Genomic DNA, 21,884 nt, shown 5'->3' on the forward strand with positions numbered 1-21,884 from the left:
AACTCCCCTGCCCACTTGGTGCTCTCAGGTATTGGGGGTACAGAGGGGCCATGATGTGAATGAAGCCTCTTAAGAGAAATTCTGGCAGACTCAGAATTCTTCCCAGGGGATCCTAGGAAGTGACCTCAAGGATGCCCTCAAGCTTTTCCATCATTTAAAAGAATGGAACATGGTCCTCATTCTTTCTTTGATCCAAGGCTTACTGCAGTCATTTGTGGCAGTCTTTCTACCGACTTCAGTGGACTTTGGAGTCTTGCTCATGCCTGCAAGAATGAAGATGTAGGCACTATGTCATCACAGGGGTCAAAGTCAGGCCTTGTAGAGGAGAAGGTGAGGAGGAGAGGCTCTTTGCATTTTCTGCTTCTTTGCACTCCCACATAGAGATCTTCTTGATTGGAAATTAGATGCACCTAACACTCTGCTCTTTGTGTGTAAAGTAGTGCACGTGTTTTTTGAGTTCAGGCATTTAGAAAGTGCTTCTGAGCAAAACAAAGGCAACAACAAACAGGAAAACACCCCTAGAGCTATATTGGAACTTTGCAGTTCTTCTGTGTCTGTGAAAATGCCAGCTACTCCTCTATACAGCTAGGTCTGTTTGTTCTTTGTCTTTGTTCAGAAACTACTGGTACTTACTTTTGGCTTTCTTATTGTGTAAGTAGTGTAATGTGTGCAAAAGTATTGTACATCTCTCATCAATATAATATATGAGCGTCTATATGTAGTATTGCTGTTTCTAGGCACAGATCTACTTACCCTTTCTCCATTTTTATACCACTCTTCAGGGTAATTTGGGGAATTTTAGTCTCTGGCCAGAATAGTTTGGAGACAGCCAATGATGCTGGTGCTGACATCACAGAAGCAGATAGTAAATGGGAGGCTGAAACCTGAAATTCCAGATGCCAGAATATAAGCTTTGGTCAATTCATCTCAACAGAATATAGAAACAGAAAAAATTCCAGAGAAAAGCAATGAAAATCATTAGACACCTAGAGGATTTTTCCTACAAGAAGAGATTAAAAGAGCCAGCATTGTTTATATGGGAGGAGAAGAAGTAGAGGTTTGATACAGGGATACAAAATAGTGAATTGTATGGAGAAAGCCATCTCCGGTGACAACACTATCCCCACCATAGTGGTACCAAGTCCCAAATACCCAGGTGCACTAGGGAGAGGAAGAGTAGCATTCCTGAAGGTGAACCCAGCTTTCTGGAGCAGGAACTCCCAGTGGCAGAAACTGTGGCAAAAGCAGCAATGGGGAGTGAGAATCAGACCCTATATCCTCAAAGCTCCTGGACATCAGTGATATCAGCAGACTGCATTCCTCAGCTGAAACTCTGAACATTCTTTTCTACTTGATTGTTTGGCCTGACCTCCTCCTGCCTATATATTTTCCATCATCTCCATACAGCCCTCCGTACATCTTTTCATCCTTCCCCTCACTCAGTGTCTTGCATCCCTTCCTTCCTTTTTCCATTCCATTTCCTAGTAAACAATTCTCCTCATTGCTGCTCCTGCCCTTACAGTATCTATTTTTAAAAGGTTGACAAACATTGTGTTAGTTCCACAGTCACCCTGATCACTCTGCGTGTTTGTTGTATCCTTTTCCCTCATCTGTCGGTTTACACTGTAAGCTCTTTGGAATGGGGAATGTGTCTTATTATGTGATTGCCTAGCACAGAGGGGCCCCAATCCTGAATGGGACCTTTAGGTGCTACCATCATGTAACTAAATAATAATAAATCCCTGAAATGTCTGATTGAGGTCACTGCCAGATGAACCATGGTTGTATTCCAGGATGCCAATTCCTGCTGCGTGTAAACTATAAACACACAAGTACATCCATTATTCCCTCTTCACTAGGGGTGGGTGAATTTCTGTATTACCGAGGTAAACATTCCTGCTTCTAAATGCTGCACTAAAGGTCAAATCTCTGGGTCTAGTCTCTCATACACAAGAGAAGGTAAATAACTCCTTCTAGTAACAAAGGGAATTACACATATAAATCTCTGACACATTGATGAAATTCTAGATCCACTATTGGTCAGGAAACTTAGCCAGATACCCCATTTTGATTCAAAGCACTGCCTGAATTTGAATTCATAATACCCTGAAGAGAATTATGCCACATATGTAACATATGCCACATTTTCAGGGGATTGGAATGCACACTGTATTTTCATGGTTTATTTTTCTCTCCTTACCCCAAAAGAAATATATGCTCCTAAGACACTGCCAGCGATGGTTGAGAACCCTGCAGTCATGATCGAGTGGAGTTCAGATTTGGTGACATATGGTAAATAGGGCCTCACTAGAAGAGGAGATTCTGTCTGAAAATGAGAAGCAACACAGTCAAATTAATGTTTTCTGTATAAACCCTCATAGAGTGACTGGTTATTTTATTAATTAACATTATGTACACTTCAATCACAGTGTCTTTGGTATTAACACATACTTAATGTTTATGTTGATAAGTACTCTGAATATGCATAGGGTTTCTCAATGCTAAGTGTTGTTTTTCAGGTAGAGCAATTGTGCTGGACACCCACCTCATCTAGCTGACAATCATTTCTTGGCTGCTTTAGTGCAGTGGTTCTTACTCTGTTTTTTTAAAGGAGCTCTCAGGGCAAGTCTACACATCAAAGTTATTTTGGGATACCAAAGGTATCCCGAAATAGCTCCCCTGTGTCTTCACAAGCCACCTGTTATTTCAAAATGTTTTTAGAAATAATGGGTGCGCTATTTTGGCAGCCCGGTAACCCTCATTTGGCATCCCGGTAGCCGAAATAGCACTTTAGACAGCACCAAATTTCAGAATAGTCTATTTCAAAATAAAAATGAAATAAGTACGCAATTTGTGTAGAGCAAATTGCATCTCTTATTTCGAGTTTAGAGTGCAGTGTAGACATAGCCTCATTGTCCTGTATCCCAAGGGGCCATGTCCTCATACAGTTGACCACTTGTCTTATTTTTTGCCATTCTCTTTCCTGCCCTTTTCTGTTTCTGTTCACTTTTCCCTCTTTTTATCCTATTTTCACTTTCTATCAGTTAATTCTTTCTTCCTTTTTGCTTGCTTTCTATTTTTAGACTGATGAGTGGGTCTGTCTCCTACCTTCATACCAGAGCTTCATGAGTGAACATAGTAAAACCTTCAGAACTTACCTGCTTGTGTGTCATTGCTGATTTTTAAACTGATGGAATTCTGAGCTTCCAAAAACCAAGCATGAGATCTAATGCATTGCAGTACTAATTTCATATACAAAGGAGGTTTACTGGAAACAGAAGCTCATTAAACAGTGTTATTTCACTTCCACTGTCCAGGATTTCTGTCTTTTAATAAGGGGCTGATCTAAAGGTACTAGTATATTTTTCTATTTTATAACTCACCTGTCCCACAAATATGTTGCCAGCTGCTACTAGTGACTCAACAGGAGATGTCCCCAAGGTAATCTGCATTATCCAACCAACCTAAAATTGAGAAATATTAAATTTACAAATGTCACAATTTGACTGTATGGGTATGTCTAGACTGCATCCCTCTGTCAGCAGAGGGATGCAGATTAGGCAAGTCGACATTGCAAATGAAGCAGGGATTTAAATATCCTGTGCCTAATTTGCATAAAAATGGCCGCTGCATTTTGCAGACTCAGCACTTTGTCAGCAAAAAGTCTAGAGGGGGATCTGTGGAGAAATAAACCTTTTTCGACAGATTCCTTATGCCTCCTGCAAGGAGGTTTACAGGACCTGTCGGAAAAGGCTTTCCTTTTCGACAGATCTCCCTCTAGACTGCCACTTTTTGCCGACAAAGTGCTGAGTTGGCAAAACGCATCAGCCATTTTTATGCAAATTAGGCACAGGATATTTAAATCCCTGCTTCATTTGCAATGTCAATCTGCCTAATCTGCATCCCTTTGCTGACAGAGGGATGCAGTCTAGACATACCCTATGGTGGCAACACTTGACTATCTCAAATAAAGAGCATTGACAAAATTCAAGTGCCATGGTACCTTTTTAATGAGCCATTGCATGAATCCAACATGGTAAAGCATAGACATCACTGTGCTGAAGAAAACCACTATTGGTAGGACCTGATTTGGAAATACAAAAGAAAGTAATTTAAAATTTTAAAGAGTTTTTTCTTTTCTCTATTTCTGAAAGAAAAGACCAATGTCTTTGAGATACATTCTGGTTTTGAACCCTTTAAAGCTCTTGCAAGCTCAGTCATTCAACCTCAACTACTCAATTCAGAAACTATTTTACCCTGGAACTCCTAGAGTTGTTTTCCATGTACATACACTGAGTTTAGATTAATTGCTTTTCATGGATTTAGAGACTTTCCATATCAAACTATGACAGTTTTGAAACTGTTTCACACAACATGTTGCAGGTTGGCTGTAGCCATGTTTAAAGCTGCTCAGCAGCCAGCCTCTTAAATTCCTACCGGACATTAGCATCTATAAATATCTGGATCAAAATTCTGTAACCTTTATGTGTGCTTCAGATCTGGGGTTTGGTGAAGCTGCACTGCAAAGTTCAGGTCTGGAACCAAACTTTCCCTTTGTTAAATGAAAATATAAGACTACCACATTGGGTGAGCCAGAATCCAGACAGTAGCCAATGCTAGATGCTACTGTCACTTGGAGATTTAGGGGCATGCAAAGCATGAGGCTACATCCCTGGCTATCTTGGCTAATAGCTGTTTATCAAGCTATTTCCAATGGAGTTAGCTCATTCTTTTTTGAACCAATTTATAGTTTTATCCTTCACAAAATCCCCTGACAATGAATTCCATATGTTGATTGTCGTGAGAAGAATTTTGTTTAAATCTGCTGTTCATTAATTTAATTGGGTGACTGTTCATTCTTGTGTTATATGAAATGGTAAATAACAAACCCCTATTCACTTTTTCCACACCATTAGTGATTTTATAGACCTCTATCATGATACCCCTTAGACAGTCCCAGTCTTTTTAATCTCTTTGTATGGAAGCTTATCCATTCCCCTTATCATTTTTGTTGTCCTTCTCTGCATCTTTTCTAATTCTAATATCTTTTTTTTAGATTGGATGATCAGAACTGCATGTAGTATCCAAGGTGTGGATGTAACATAGGTTTATATAGTGTCATTATGATATTTCCTGTTTCATTCTCTAAACTTTTTCTAATGGTTTCTAACATTGTTAGCTTTGTCAACTGCCATTGCATACTGAGTAAATGTTTTCAGAGAATTATCCAAAATGACTTCTAGATCTCTTTCTGTTAATTTAGACCTCAAAAGGGTTTGTATGTACAGTTGGATCGTTTTTTCCAATGTGCATTACTTTGCACTTATCAACACTAAATTTTATCTGCCATTTTGTTGTCCAGTCATCCAGTTTAGTGAGATCCCTTTGTAACCTTTCGTAGTCAGATCTTGAGTAATTTTGTATTGTCAGCAAATTTGCCATCTCTCTGTTCAGCTCCCTTTCCAGATCATTTATAATTATGTTGAACAGCACGGTACCTCTACAGATCTTTGGGGGGGGACCCTGCTATTTAATTCTTTTTTCTGTGAAAACTGACCTTTTATTCCTACCCTTTGTTTCCTATCTTTTAAACTGTTACTGATCCATGAGAAACCTTCCCTCTTATTTAATGACTGCGTAGTATGCTCAAGAGCCTTTGGTGGTGGACTTAGTCAAAGGCTTCCTGAATGTCCAAGTACATGGTCTCAACTAGTTCACTTTTTTCCATATGGTTGTTGACTCCCTGAAAGAATTCTAATAGTCTGGAGCGGCATGATTTCCCTTTAAAAAAGCCATGTGTACTCTCTTGTTCTATGTATATGGTAAAAGGATTGATCTTGGTGTGGGTCTTTTTAGAAGTATGGAGCAGATAAAATGTTGAGGTTCAGATCTGGATCCAAGTTTCCCAGAAGTTTGAGAGGGTTTGGATCAAAGGTTTTGGTTTGGACCCATGTTGACCTGACATTCACAAGATCAAGGGCAACTTCTTATCAGACTCCTACCGAACTATTATAGGTTGAACTGTTCTAGTCTGGCATTTTTGGGACCTGACCAGTGCTGAACCAGAGAATTTGCTGAACCGCAGGAGATCAATGTTGTCTAGCAGTATTACCAACACTTCCACTGCTTTCTGAGCTTTTACAACACATTTAGAGGTAAATTAGAAGTAAATAAACAGCAGAGAACATTGAGAGCTAGGACTGGTAGCTGCAAACTGGCCACACCCATAGTAAGTGGACATCTGGCTCACTAAAATCATGCTGGACCAGGGGTCGGCAATCTATGGCACACGTGCCATAAGTGGCACACGAGCCGACTTTGAGTGGCACGCACAGCTGACCCCGGGCTCCCACGGTGCTGCCCCTCGGAAATACTGGGGAAGCCTTTCCAAGAGGCAGTGCTGCACCAAGCCGGGATCAGCTGGGGACTCCAGATCCTGGGCTCCTGTGGTGCTGCTCCTTTGAAACGCTGCTGCTGCATTTCAAAGGGGCAGTGCACGTGATTAATTGCGATTAATTTTTTAAATCACTTGACAGCCCTATTTATTAATGAAGCTGCTAAAAGGTAAGTAGGACTATTACGGACTTTAAAAAGTGTTAGTGGCATGCAAATTCATAAATAGAAGTGAATAAGTTAAATCTCAGCATGCCACTTCAGCACAGGAGTCAGCAACCTTTCAGAACTATGGATGTTGCAGAACCAGAGAGTGCCAGACTAGAGAGGTTGAACCTGTACTATGTGTTATTAATCTACAACGTCCTCTTATCATTATTCAGCTCTGCTCCCTTTGTAACACCAATTACATTAGCATTGGATGTTTGGAGCTTTGCAGCAGTGAACAGAGTCACTCAGTGTGTTTATACTAAATCCACTGAGATATATTCATTGTATAGCAGTGAAACTGAAGGGAAAAATGGTTTGAAAGAATCACAAGTGGAGTAACACATGCATGACGCACAGTCTGGCAGGTAATTAGCTGCTTTTTGTTTTTCATCCTGAATTAAAACTGAATCATTTAGCATGTATTTATCTTAAACACACAGAAACTCAACATTTCTATGCTGGTATGTAATAGCAAAAAAACCTCTCAGGACAGATTTATGATAAGCCAGAGAGATTAGTAATGTTTAAACTAATACCTTTAAACCCAGAACAATTTTAATTGTGCAACTGAAAGAAATCACAAATCTTAAATAATGAAAATGAGCAGAACAAAAAACAAAACAAAAAAAAACAGGATACAAAAAAAAAATCAAATGCTTCATTACTGCATTATTTGATAATAAAGTCACTTCTCAATTCTTCAGAGGAGAGTTTCCACTGCAACTTATGCTGATGAAATTCTAAAAACACCCTCTCTTAAAATATGTGAATGTGGTTCATGGCCAGAACTGCCTTTGCCCTTCAAAAGAGTTACTATGGGGATGTTTTCCTCTAGCTTGACCCTGTTCCTCTAATGCAGTTAATAATTTAAACTAACGCTAGCTGACAGACAGGAGAACCTTTAGGGTAAGCTTGTGATGCATTGATGGTTCAGAAATTAGGGAGAAGCATCATAGAAGAGAGATCAAATAAACCATACAATGGCCACCATTCTCCTTTTTCAGATATAATCCATATAAAGGGTCCCAATTTTGGGGTTATCTCATATTCTATATTTAAACTTGGATCCTTACAAGGGATGCAGTTGAATGGACATTTCTCAGATGCTAGGAACATGGTTATCTAGTATCAAAGCAGTGCAGGGAGAAGAAGACTGGTGGCCACCATCCTCAAATAACAGATGATCAAAATTACAAGAAAATATCCTCTCTCCCAGCCAGTTGGAGGCAGAAGGTTTCAGTGTAGCTGTGGAAGTGGGGAGCAAGTTGGAGAGGGAAAGAAAGAATGTGCTATTTAAGATGTGTGACACTGGCACACCTCTGTCATTCTCACCATACATGTCAGCCATCAATGCTGCTACAGGCTTGTTCCTGATAAACCACTTTACAAACTCACTTTAAGGGTACGTCTAGACTACATGCCTCTGTCGCCAGAGGCATGTAGATTAGGCTACCCGACAGAGTAAAATGAAGCGGCGATTTAAATAATCGCCGCTTCATTTAAATTTACATGGCTGCCGCTTTGAGCCGACAAACAGCTGATCAGCTGTTTGTCGGCTCAGCGCGATAGTCTGGACGCTCCCCTGCCGACATCAAAGGGAGCTGTCGACAACCCAGGTATGCCTGGAGGCATACCTGGGTTGTCGACAGCTCCCTTTGATGTCGGCAGGGGAGCGTCCAGACTATCGCGCTGAGCCGACAAACAGCTGATCAGCTGTTTGTCGGCTCAAAGCGGCAGCCATGTAAATTTAAATGAAGCGGCGATTATTTAAATCGCCGCTTCATTTTACTCTGTCGGGTAGCCTAATCTACATGCCTCTGGCGACAGAGGCATGTAGTCTAGACGTACCCTAAGAGACTGAATTTTAAAAGTGACTTCCCATTTTGCACCTGAAGACAGTTATAGGTGCAGTTTTTGTTCCCACAAGTCAGGATGTTAATTTTCCAGTTGTGATCAACTGCATCCTTGATTGGATAGGGAACATAGGGAGTTAATAATATTTAAAAAAACAGCTCCTGATTATTTAATATGATAGCAATTTTTGCGTCAATATCTTCAACAGAAAGCGGCATACAACCAATTAGCATATATCTAATTACTGAGATGACCTGTCGTACCCACGCTAGCTTTTATCTAGAGCACGGAAGAGTCAATTTGGAAATGTCAGACTTTCCTTTCTGAGAGTGATTCTAAAAAACTGAACTAGATGCTGTATGTGCTAAACTATTTTTACATGTTGCACTCACCCTAAATTTCTCAGTTGTGTTGTGCTTACCGGCCAATATTGGACAAACACATAGAAGAAGCCCCTCAAGTTAACATTGGGGGGGCCTGATTTAACTATGCAAAAGCAGAGTTGTTTTAAATGAAGGTTCCCTGCAACCTTAATTCTTCATGACATACCTAAGTTTTGCAGGGTTCTCTAAATAGGGAGCAATCACACATATTGTAGAAAGAGAAAAATCTATGCACAGCAGGGCTTATTAAGGGTGCAAAATGAGCCTTTCCTTTCCTTTGCTAGGTTAGTTAGAAAGTGAAATGTACTTGGCAAGAAAAGGTCAAATGCTCCCCTCTGTTCTTCACCAGGGAGCAAACATGCTCTGATTGTATGAAACTGGGCTAGAAAATGCAGGAGTAAAGAAGACACCAAGTATCATGCTTCTCGGGCTCTCAGGTAGTTTGTTTTCCTTTGCACCACTCATTTGTGGTTCTGCAAGTGGATGGCTACCTGAATCAGAGAGAAAATAACGATTTTTATAATATGCCGTCCTCCCTTACTTTTTGGTTGTGACCATTCATGGAAAATGCTTTAAATTTAAATGCTGGCCCAAAGAGAACACATAAAATACATTTATGAGTAAGACTGCAACTCGGTCATGGGTATTTTTAGTAAAAGTCATGGACAAGTCACAAGCTATAACAAATAAGTCATGGCCCATGACATTTAATAGAAATACCTCTAATTAAAAATCTTAGTGGTTAGATGTATGATGTGTTCCTGCGACCCTGCTGTACTGAGGGGCTTCCAGGGGATGATACGGCTCAGGGGTGGGGAATGACTCTGAGAGGAGAGAGATAACTTGCCTAGCTGTGTGCTCTTTCAAAGAAAGGAAGTGGTGTTGATGAGCTGCATAGAGAGCCTTCAGTAAAAAATGCTTAATTAAAAATAACTTCCCATTTTGTCCTCTAAACAGCTGTTTTTACAGAGTTTCTTGCTTTCCTACTGGTAAAACTACTTAGCTGCAGCAGCCTCCAATCCTGCCTCCTCTTAATACTTTCCACCTATCCATGGTATTTATAGGACACCTATTTCCATGGTATCTCATTACTGGTATCTTTCCATGAATACCTGTTGGAGACAGGATAAGGTAGAAGTTAACCCTGTGGTTGCCACTGACCAGTTAAGGCCCTTTAACCTGTCATGCTTCCAATTTTGAAAATGTGCTGGCTAATACTGTTATCCTGTGAAAAATGTAAATTGCTACAGATGGGTTAAATGAATTTAAAGCAAATAAATGCATAACATTAAATGTCAGGTTTAATCCCCAATCCTCCATCTTTTTTTCATTGTGTGGGTCACATCTAAATGGGGGGGATTGTTCCCTGGGTAATTGCACACATGTTGTTGATTGCACATGGAATGTGATTCCTAATGAAACTTTTTTGTACTCAATTTTACGTAAAATATAACATCTATAAAAGTGGTTTACCTTAAATGCAAAGAAATGATCTGTATATTTTTCACCAAACACAAATTTAGCACCAGCATCAGAGTATTCCAGGAAAATCTAAAGAGAAAACAAACCAAAACAAAGCACCTGTTATAAGCAGAGGGTCATTGCCAATAATAAGCAAATGTTGTACAATTAAAAAAAAAAAAAGGATGAGATTGGTTGTTGGGCCTATTGCAGGTACTTGTAAAGAGAGATTAAGCGCCTTCTTCTAGTTCTGCATCATTGTCAGCAAACAGGTATAGTATAGTCGCAGTTCAGGATCTGCTCGCCACACCGCTCTGGTGAAAGCTGCCTCAAAGGGAGCAGGGGAGAGATATAGCCATAATAAGTCACACTTACTTATCTGCACCAGACTATTGAACTGATCAGCTGTAGAAAGGGGAATAGTGTGCACTAATCGGCACTTGATGTGTGTGCCACTTGCTTATTATAATAAATATTTATTAATTATTTAGTATTTGTGTTACAGTAGTGGCTAGTGGTCCCAGCTGACCCTGGGAACCCAATAAGCACAGTGCAACATGTAGTAAGAGACAGTTCCAATTTCCTCCCCCCTGGACAGTGGCTAAATGCCACCAGTTAATCCAAAGAATGTGTTTATTTTTCACTCCCCAGCACAGATGCTATTGAGATTCATCTGCACATTCTACATAAACCTCCTCCTGTTGGCAGAACTTCACAGGGTAACTATGAGCAATCAGTGAACCATTTTCAAGTTGAAGCTTGAGGGCAAAAAGAAGGCATTATCAAAAGAATGGCTATGTGCCATGTAGGATCAGTGTTTGAGCAGCCCAGCCCTGTCTCAATCAGAATGGCAAGGAAAAGAGGATATTTGAGGCTGAAAACACCAGGGACTCTTGTTTCCTGTAGATTAGTGGTTATACTTGAAACTTGTCCAAGTTGCATTTTTAATACAATGTTTATGTGGGAATAGTACCACATTATTTGGTCTACCCTGGATTATTCACCTGTACCTTCAAGGGCCATCATATGAGGAATATTGTATCTTTCTGTACCAAATGTTTGAATTCCCCACTGTGTAACACACGGCCTACATTTCCCACTGTTACTCTACAGCAATGGATGATTATTTTTTTATAAAAGTTGTCTTGCAGGTGCCCACATTGAATGCAGTCTCCACTCCAGCAATGCTACAAAGTCATGCTAGTCTTAATCTTCCGCCGAATTCTCTCTTTCTTCACTTGTGTTTCTGCCACCAATGCTTGAATTTTATTCCATCTTTCTTTTCTTGCAGGTGGTCTGAGATGCACAGGAGCCTATGGAGGACAAGGAGTGCATGCTGTGGTCCTAAAGTGACTGTGGCTGTAGTGGCAGTGTCTCATTAGATTGTCTATTACCTGGCATTTTAGCCGACAGTTTCTTTTAAAGATATTTCAGAATTGGACCATGAGCTTTTGCAAGTGGACCAGTATGAGATACTCTTGCCTGGCAATGGGGTGGGTTCTAATTTCAGCCCAAATGAGATGATGGCCAATTAAGGATTGGGAACATTCCAATCCATCATTTATGAGGACTGGGCTACATTACAGGCTTAGGCCAATCTAAGATGCCTTGTGTCAACCTAGCTGTGGAAATATTTCCACTTCAATTTGGCTCCTAGCAATGTCAGTGCCTCTCTACACCAATTTAGTAACACCAGCTCCCTGTGTGGTGTAGCCTTATGGCTGATGTAATAAGGTTGATGCAGTGTCTGTGTAGACACTATGTTGTGTATGTAGACTTCTAATGGCTTTCAGAAGCCATGCTCCAATACCTGACACAGCTAATACAAATGACACAAGTGCTCTTGGTGAGGATGAACAACCAGCCCAACGAGTCCAGTGCAACACACAAGTGATTTAATAATGGTGGAGACTGTATGACAAGGCAAATTAGGTTGACATAATTCTGTTGTGTAGGTATGGCTTTAGGCCTGACAATTTGGCATAAGAATAACATGCTTATTTAAAGATAGTATGCAGAGAAAAATGAAAAGACTGGATATAATCACTGGGCAGGTTACACTTCAGAGAACCTTATTTCTCCCGGGAAGTCAAAACATTAAAGATCTGATTCTGCTCCCTTTGACTTCTATTGCAAAACTCCTATTGACTTTATGGAACACCAGGTACACTAGCTAGGAAACAAAGCCACATGTCATCCCAAGAGGAACAGAAGGTGACAGCTGTTTTAAAGAAGTTATTGCAAAACCATTTCTCAAGAAATAAATGTTTGACTCTGATAATCTGGATAATTGACAATTTCTAGTGCTGTATTTGTGTGTAACAGAATGTATCTATTTTGAATAGTAGGGGACTGCAGGTTTACACTACATAGAACAGTGGTTCTCAACTCATTTCAGTCTACGGATTACCAGGCCAATCAAAAAATTTTCGTGGACCACCTCCAGCACATGTAGCACAGGACAAACCGCACAGCAACTGCTCAGCATGACAGCGGCAGCTACACTGACGCTCAGAGCCTCAGATGGAAGTTACTGGCAACACAACGCAGTTGCGTCCTAGGTGACGCTATGGATGATACGCCACGTACTTGTGAACACGGCGTAAAACAGCCTAATGGCGGTGCTTGCTCACGCCGTGTGACTTTGGACAATGTTCCTGTGGACCACTGAAAAAGCCACCATGGACCACCAGTTGAGAACCACAGATGTAGAACATATATAACATTTTATCTTATTAATGTCTCATTTATTGTTGCAATCAACTTGCTCCTGTTCTAATATAAATATGTAGCCAAAATGTAATATTTTAGTGTTGGTATAAGAATACAAGTATAACAATAGTAACAAGTGCTATATGATTTTCTTATAAGTGTTGTATGCTTCTCTTTCACCCTGTTTGTCATGATTAGACAATATCTGTATTGCAATCTAAATTGTGTCTTCTAGTAACTATGTAATCCTTTAAAAACTTAAAAAACAACAAATTGTCTTGCAGCACTTTAAAGACTATCAAAACATGTAGATGGTATCATGAGCTTTGGTGGCACAACGCACAGAGGGTTCATCGATCATGATTCAAGGCTCCTCTGAGGCTGCTTTTCATGTTGTACTTTCAATAAAGGCAGCGCATTACCTTTTCCCCTGAAAAAGATCTCATGTGCTTTCTATAAGCACAACAGATACCCTAATAAAGAAAACATTAAAAAAAAAGCATTCTTTTTTTGGCTAATGTCTTACCTGTATCTGCTTACCCAGCCAATTAAATACGTCAAATCCTGCTTTAGTCCTCAGAATAACAAGACCAAGAATAAACTGTATTCCGATTCCCCAAAATACTGGTCTCCAGGCAACCTAGTCAGAGAGAAAAATGAAAATACAGAAATCACGTCATATGAAAAGAAGTATGTTAGTTTAACGCACAAATAATTAAGCACACATTTAACTAAACTGTCGAGTACTGGGGCTGCAAAAATCCCCTGTAAGGAGATTTCATCTCTTTGGGTTACTACTCTTCTCTACTGTGGAGTGATGGACCTAGTGCCAAATCTCTCAACATGATGCTCACTTTTGATTCCAGGTAGCACTGCCCAGATAAAGATGGGAGCATTGCATGCTGAGCCTTGAAGAGCACCAATCACAAACAATGATAAGAATAAGAAACACATCACTCCCTCTATATAGTACAGAAGTGAAATAATTGTTATGTGAATGTAATGGACAATGAAAATATTAACACATGCTTCTTTATCTTAACAGTGACTATATCACTAGATTTTAATATAACATCATGATGTCTCTTAAATAAATGGATACAGCACTGGGCTAAGAAATAGGAGACTACTGTTATCTGACTAGGTGACCTCGGTAAGTCATTGTACTTGACTATGCCCATTTTCACATTTGTAAAAGAGGAATAACAATGCTTCCTCACGTTTGTAAAGCATTTGAACAGCTAGGAATAAAAATGGGTTTATAAGAACCTATGGTGCTAGAGCTGTAGACTCTAGCCTGCTGATGCTTCTGCATTGGAAATTTAGGTTGGGTTCTTGCTAGAGGAATCCCTGAAGCTAGATGCTGCAGGAAGTAGCATCCTGGAGGCCTTGAGTGGCAGCCCCCTGCAATGCACTGATTGGCTCACAGTAGTGTATAAACCAGGAAGCCAACAAAAGGAGTTGTCTGAGCAACAATGCATGCTTGTTGGTACGTTAGTTCATAGTTCCCTTTATGGTGCATGTCTGCACAGGCACGCACCAAGCATTTCCCTCCTGCCCACCTCCTCAGCAAAGCCGTGCAGTGGCTGCTCAGCTGCTCCTAGGCAGGGTCATGTGGTGGGCAGCTGCCTCACCCCAGGAACAGCTGGGCAGCCACCATGTGGCCCTGGCCCTAGCTTCAGCCCTTCCCCAGGGCTGGAGCTGTGGCCAGGGTGGGCTTCGTGGTAGCTGCTGAAGCCTGGGCTGCAGTAGTAAAAATAGCACCGCGGCCCTGGCCCAGGAGCAGTTACACCGCAGCCCTGGCCCCAGCCCTGGAACATAGCCCACCCCCAGCACCAGGGGGCTAGAGGTGGGTGAGGGCTGCAGGTGTCAGGAAGGTGAGGGAAGAGTCAGGGGAAGAACTAAAGTGAAGGTGGGAGTGAGGAAAGGAAGGGGCTTGTGCTGAGGGGAGCAGAGGTGACCAAGGCAGAAGAAGTAAGGGGAAGGCACCAAAGGGCAGGGTGGAGGAGAGACAAACACCAGGGGTCCAAGAGGAGACAATGAGGGGAAAAGGCAGGAGGAGCAGAAGTGAGGGTGAGTGGGAGGTGTCGGGGGGGAGGGGGAGGGAAGAAGAGGGGACAGGGTGATGCTAGGAGAGGAAAGGGGAAGGGCAGAGGAGAGAGGCAATGGGAGTAAGAGGAAAGAAGAAGAGAGGGGAGGAGCAATGGGGGCAAGAGGTAGGAAGAGGAGAGGGGAGGAGTGGATGACAGAAGAAGAGGCATTGAAAGCAGGGGTGGGCATGAGAAAGGCAGGGGATGGAGCAAGTCATGTGTGAGGGCACAGAGGGGCATGAGGAGAACTGGGGCAGAGAGTGGTAAGGTGGTAAGCACCTGGGTGGTGAGGGAAAGAGGAAGCACCAGGAAGGTGCAGAGTAAGGGATGGTGCAGGAATGGCACCAGAGGGCAGAGGAGATAGGCAGGGCAAGTGGGTAGAGGGTGGTGTTAGGAGAGGGGATGGGAAGGGGAGCTAGAGGAGGGGTGGACACAGGGGGAAAGGGAAGGGCGGGTTCAGGGGTCAGAGAGGATGGGGAGAGGGGCAGTTCCCAGAAGGGCTGAGGGAAGTGAGAAGGGCAGGGGCCAGTATAGCAGAGGTGGGGGAGGGGCAGCAGCAGGCACAGGGGAGCAGATGGGGCAAGGGGAGGGTAGGAGACATGGCAGATGGGGGGAAAGGAAGAGGTTTGTAACTTGGGTGCCACAGTGGCACACATCCGAACAAACACAGCACCCAATAGTGGTGCACAAGACAAAACTCACTCTGCTCATGGATGGAGAATCTTAGAGGGGGGACACTGCTCTAATCCTTGTCTTGTTGTGGACCCTAGACTCTGGCTTCTGACCCTGGCTCACTCCTGACTCTGCTACTTGCCTGCTGTCTTTAACTTCCTGGTATCCTGAGCTAGTTTGATGTTGACTTTGCTACTTCCCTTCTGCCCGCAAATTGTTCCTGGGCCTGACTTTGTGATATCCTGACCTGGCTTGCGCTTGACCCTCCTATTTGTTCTCTGACTGCAACTTGGTAACTGACTAATGTATGCAGGCAGCCCATGACCTGCGACATGAGTGTTCCCTGTTGTTGTCTATACTATTATAGAAGGAGAGTCTTCAGAAATTTCTATGGGGAGGCAGGTCCGCAGCCCCACCCCTCCGCTGAGTCCCCACCCTCATCACAGGGAGGGGAGGAGGAGGAGCAGCATGCTGACAGTGCACATGCGGGCCCCTCTCCCCTGGAGGGGAAGAGCACGTGTGCGTGCCCCAGCATCCCATGAGCAGGGGAGGGAAGAAGACTCACAGTCCCAACCCCCCTTCCACGCCCCTGGGAGCAGTGGGGAGGGAGGAGGCCATGTGGCTCCAGTCTCCCCAACCCTGGAGCAGGGGTAAGGGAAGCAGCCACGTGGCTCGAGCCAGCCCAAGCCTCCCCGCCTTTGGGTACAGCAGGGAGGGAGGAGAACGTGTGTACATCTACCAACACAACGGGATGGGTAACGCTAGTTTTATAACAATATACAAGCATTCATTATTGTGTTATTCCATCTGGAAATGTGAATGGGTGACTACAACCCTATGTTTCAGGCTTTCTGCTCTGCTACCACAGTTTGTATATTGTAAATGTAATCAATTTAAAAGGACCGAAGGAAGGAGCAGCCTTGATGATTTGCTTCCACTTAAAAAAATATAGGTCAAGTAGACGTAATGAAGACCCATGTGAGAACACTAGGTCTGGCACTTATTAATTTTTCTTCAGTTGCTGGTGGAAGTGCTTTGCAAAGGATTATGGGGTAAAAATCAAACAGTCATTAATCAGGAATGGAAGGTGCTCTCAGGAGGTCAGATTGATAAAATAAGCATCCTCACAGAGTTCTTTGTATTGCTCTTTCCCTTGGCTATGATAAGCCTCTACATGGACCTGGAAGTGTTACAGGCAACTTTGGGAAATCTAAAGAACCAGACAGGGGATTAATGTATGACTCAGATGAAAGACAATAGTGTGATGCATTTTACCACAAGTAAAAACTGAACAGGGATATGTGGCAATCAAAGCACAACCTTTAATAAAATCACTATGGTGCAACAGAGTTTTGAAGCAGCTTTCACATGTCCTTGGAAAACAATGATAAATAAACCAGAAGGCATATTCAGAAAATACAGTGAAGGGGTAATTAGCTTTGAATTAATACTTTGCATCCTACATGATTTCTCCTTTTTGCCATGGAGTTATACCCTCCCCAATGCTCTAACAGGCCTGGTCACTACTACTAGGAAAATCAATATTAGGCTTTAGACCAAAGTACAGATTTATTTGGTTTTCAGTACTTAAATAGGTAAAACTCCCATTGTGGCAAATCCTGAAATGAATGGGAGTTTCATCTGATTAAGAACACAACATAAGGTGAATAAGGACTTTAGTATCTGGGCCATTGTTTTTATAGTTTTAAAGGTTTCTGAAGTGTATTTCACCCCATCTTTCCATTCATGTTCTTATGCTGATTAGGCTTCAACTATAGGCGGTCAGTACAACTGGGGCTGGGTGAGACCTAATCAGCTCCTCTTACAGCTCTGCCCCCTCTGCTGAGGCCCCACCCCCGGGAGAAGAGGAGAAGCAGTGTTCCAAGTGTGCATGTGCCTCACCCACATGGGGAGGGGAAGAGCATGTGCATGTGCTCCAGCATTCCTGGAGCAGCGGGCAGGGAAGAGGCCATGCAGCCCAAGCCTCTCCATCCTCTGGAGAAGTGGGAACAGAGGTGGCTGCAGCCCGAGCTCGCCCAAATCTCCCTGGCTTGGGAGTAGCGGAAAGGGAGGCAGCCATGTGGCCTGAGCCGCCCCAAAACCTATGGAGGACGGACATTGGGGGAAGCAACACTCCGGCCCCAGAATGCCTACAGTAGGTGTTCTGGGGATGGAATATGGGCAAGGCCAACCTGGCAGTTTGGGAAGTCAGAGGCTTCCCTTGCCTAGCATACTGGGTGCCCTTGGCCTCAACTGGAGTACTGTGTCCAGTTCTGGGCATCACCTTGCTACCTTCAGGGCGTTCCTTATCTTGTCTTCCTAATGGGAGAGCCAGCTCCATGCCTGGGGCAACTGGTGCTGAATGTGAGAACAATGTCAAGGTGAGTGGGGCTTGAATCCTTGGGTCCCCAGGCCAATGCCTTATCCCCAAGTCCACTCAATAACCATGTGGAGAAATTGGACAAGGTCCAGAGAAAAGCAGCAAAAATGATTAAAGATCTAGAAAACATGACCTATGAAGGAAGACTGAAAGAACTGGGTTTGTTTAGTTTAGTAAAGAGAAGAGTGAGAGGGGACATGACAACCGCTTTCATGTACCTAAAAGGGCATTACAAAGAGAAAGAAAAATTATTCTCCTTAACTTCTGAGGACAGGACAAGAGGAAATAGTCTTAAATTTCAGCAAGGGAGGTTTAAGTTGGACATTGGGAAAAAAACTTTCTGTCAGGCTGGTTAATCATGGGAATAAATTGCCTCAGGAGGTTGTTGAATAGCAAACACTGGAGATATTTAAGAGCAGGTTAGATAAATATCTGTCAGGGATAATCTAAATGGTGCTTGGTCCTGCTGTGAGTGAAGGGGACTGGACATGATGGCCTCTGAAAGTCTGTCCAGTTCTAGTATTCTGTGATTCTCCCTTTTACTGGATTATGTTTTGTCTTCATTCATTAAAAAATATTGTAATTGTCAATAGGATTATCTGCACATATGTAGAAATGGAATTAGGCCATTGAAATCTGAGTGCTAGCCAAACAACAAAGACATTTTTTACCATTTGACCCTGATCTATTAAGTGTAATATGTGTACACTGACCATATGTCCCAATTTTTCTGGGACAGTCCCAAATGTAAATACTCTGTCTCAGTGCCCCATCAAACAGTGAAATGTCCCAGAAAGCTCTGCCAGACATTTCACTAGTTGATGTGGACACCGGCTTGTGGGAAGAAGTGATCAAGAAATGGCTCTGTGCATTGCTCCTTGCACAGCATAACAGCCTTCTCCCTGCACCCTCGCAGAGCACGTAGGTGGCTCCATTGAAGCTTTGCCAGTGGGCAGCCAGGCTGGCTTCTAGTGGTATGCTTTTTCAAGACACTCTCCCACCTACTGCCCCACCACCACACACCATGTGGCCTCCTCCCTGCCCCAACGGGACAGCCTTTGGTGTGTGGGGTCCCTGGTCTGGCCGCACCACCTCCTCCTCCTCCAGGATATTTGTTAGTACAGTGGCTGCTTCTGCTGCTGTCAGGGGGCTGAGTGAATCCAAGCAAAATCCGGTGGAGCCATTCTCAGACCTCCATGCCTTGGAGTCCTGGCAGGGACCACAAGGATTCTGTCTGGGAGTGCTGTAGGGCAGGGCATGCTTGGGCTCAGCAGGTGCCCGGATAGCAGCAGAGGCTGCCCACGGTGCTATTTTTAGTACCTTGGTCCAGTCCCCCCAGGCAGCCCCTGGTCCAGCTGGAGTCAAGCGGCGCAACACGAAATGTGTTCCAACCAGAGCAGCCTCACAGGCCTCGTGCAGCTGCTGCTTGACTCCAGCTGGAGCTGGGCCACCTGAAGAGACTGGGATTATGGTACTAAAAATAGGACCACAAGAGGCTTCTGCTCCAGTCCAGGAGCAGCTGGGACCAGGGCCGTGGGGGATTCTGTGGCTGGGTCCATGGTACTAAAAATAGTGCCCCAGCCCCAACTCCAGTCTGTGAAAACTGCTTTCCATGTCGAAGGTAGAAGGTGAGGGAAGGGACAGGAGGAGAACTAAGGAGGAGCTGGGAGTGAGGAGAGAAATGGGCTTGTGTTGAGGTGAGCCAGGGCAGGAGAAGAAAGGAGCAGGAAGCAAGGGGCAGGGTGGATTAGAGACAAATGTCAGGGGGCCAAGAGGAGACAATGAGGAAAAGGGCAGGAGGAGGGAGGAGAGGTGTCAGTGGGGGTGGGAGAGGCGAGGGGACAGGGTGATGCTGGAAGAGGAAAGGGGAGGGAGAATGGGGACAAGAGGGAGGAAGAGGAGAGGGGAAGAGTGGGTGCCAGGAGAAGAGGGATTGAAAGGAGGGTGGGCATGAGGAAGGCAGGGGATGGAGCAAATCATGGGTGAGGGCACAGAGGGGCATGAAGGGAACTGGTGCAGAGAGTGATGAGAGGGTGGGCACCAGGGAGAAAGAGGGCAAGGACGGCAGGGACAGTGAGGATGGGGGAGGCACTAGGAAGGTGCAGGGGTAAGAGATGGTGCAGGTGCCAGGAGGATTGTAGGGGTGAAACAGAAGGACAGACACTTGGAGGGGAGGGACAGGCGACAGAGGACAGAGGAGAGAGGCAGGGTGGGGGGGGGGGGGGGTAGAGGGAGGTGTTAGGAGAAGGGATGGGGAGGGATAGCTACACATGATCAGAGTGGGGCTAGAGGAGGGGTGGGTGCAGGGGTCAAGGAGGATGGAGAGTGGGGCTGGTCCCCAAAAGTCTGAGGAGAGTGAGAAGAGCAGGAGCCAGAACAGCAGAAGGGTGAGGGGTAGAGGGATGACAGCAGGCACCGGGGGAGCAGATGGGGTGAGGGGAGGATGGGAGACATGGTAGAAGAGGGGAAAAGGGAGAGGTCTATAAGATATTTATTAATAACTTGGATGCGACGGTGGCACACATCTGAACAAGTGCGCATGAACTCAATACTGGTGCACAAGAAAAAATTCACTCCACTCTTGAGAGGAATATCTCAGAGGAAACACTTCCCTCAGCCTCTCCCCCAGAGTTAATGCATTAACAGTGCAAATTGGGTTAATGCAATTGCAGGATAGTTGCATGGGGAGTCCTGTGGGGGCCAAATCTATCCCTAGTGATAGAAGATAGTGGGAGGAGTTCTTAGAGGAGTCACACAATACTCTTTATATCTGGCCATCTTGACCCCGGGAGTACTACCTCCAGGAGTGGGACTTCTTGTGGCATGGGGTGTGGCTAACAGGGGACAGGGAATGTGACTAATGGAGGGTCAGGAGGCATCGCTAACATGTCCCTAATTTTGGTTCAGAAAATATGGTCACCATAAATATGTGCTGTGATTTTTCCATTAAGTCAGAGTGAAATGGATTCTTTACTATATGGAAATTGGTGAAAATGTACTGTATAAACTTATATTTTAATTATACAGAACATAGAAAATAACATAGTCATGAAGTTTAACTTAGAAAGCCCTGGATTTTCTATTGCTGTTATTGGGCACAATTCTGTAACTCATATTCAGTTTTTATTTACATTGAGAAGTGTTGCATGCAACCAGTTCTACTGACTTCATAAAACACAGTGACTAACACAAGTAAATACCACTCAGTATTAATAAGTGACACTCAGTATTAATAAGGGTTGCAGAATCAGGAAATAGCAGAACTATTATTGAGATTTGTTTTAAGCATTCAGATATTTGACCATATGCATATAGGTATCTCTCAATATTACATTAAAAATAAAGTTGCGAAGTCCAGCATTCAAGTTAGGAAATGCCAGAATTCAGGTTGCCTGTGCAGTACAATACATATCATTACGTTTTTAGAAAATTTAGGCTATTGCATGTAAATTGCTGTGGGCTTCTGGGAACTGTTCAGTTCTAGTGAATATATTCTTGAGAGCTAGTCAAAATGAAGGAAAAGATCACGAGTTAACCAAATACTTACTCTGGTTGGGTATTTGGAAAAGATCAGCATCAAGAGAACATACATCACAAGCCCCCCAAAGGAGATGAGTTGATTGGTACCCTGTTTGGCAGTGTCAAAGATGAGCCAACAAATGACAGCTGCAATTAGAGCTATCCACACCACCCTATCAAATCAGAAACACATAATGAATGGCACACTCA

General features: G+C 43.5%; 1 protein-coding gene across 7 annotated transcripts in view; it reads right to left on the reverse strand.

The window, feature by feature from the left end:
* Positions 1 to 21,884, reverse strand: part of SLC28A3 (solute carrier family 28 member 3) — a 125,464-nt gene that overhangs the window by 63,824 nt on the left and 39,756 nt on the right. For all 7 annotated transcript variants that reach the window (XR_012904718.1, XR_012904719.1, XM_075931770.1 and 4 more), the window contains 7 exons: positions 21,703 to 21,847; positions 13,540 to 13,653; positions 10,314 to 10,391; positions 4,004 to 4,084; positions 3,384 to 3,464; positions 2,201 to 2,326; positions 754 to 884 (listed from right to left, as the gene is read on the reverse strand). Coding sequence is in view for 5 of the 7 variants with exons in the window: in XM_075931770.1 (XP_075787885.1) it covers positions 754 to 884; positions 2,201 to 2,326; positions 3,384 to 3,464; positions 4,004 to 4,084; positions 10,314 to 10,391; positions 13,540 to 13,653; positions 21,703 to 21,847 (756 nt within the window). In the remaining 2 variants the exon portion in view is untranslated. The remainder of the gene's footprint in view (positions 1 to 753; positions 885 to 2,200; positions 2,327 to 3,383; positions 3,465 to 4,003; positions 4,085 to 10,313; positions 10,392 to 13,539; positions 13,654 to 21,702; positions 21,848 to 21,884) is intronic.

This window comes from Pelodiscus sinensis, chromosome 6 (assembly GCF_049634645.1).
Source record: "Pelodiscus sinensis isolate JC-2024 chromosome 6, ASM4963464v1, whole genome shotgun sequence".
Classification (NCBI taxonomy): Eukaryota; Metazoa; Chordata; order Testudines; family Trionychidae; genus Pelodiscus; species Pelodiscus sinensis.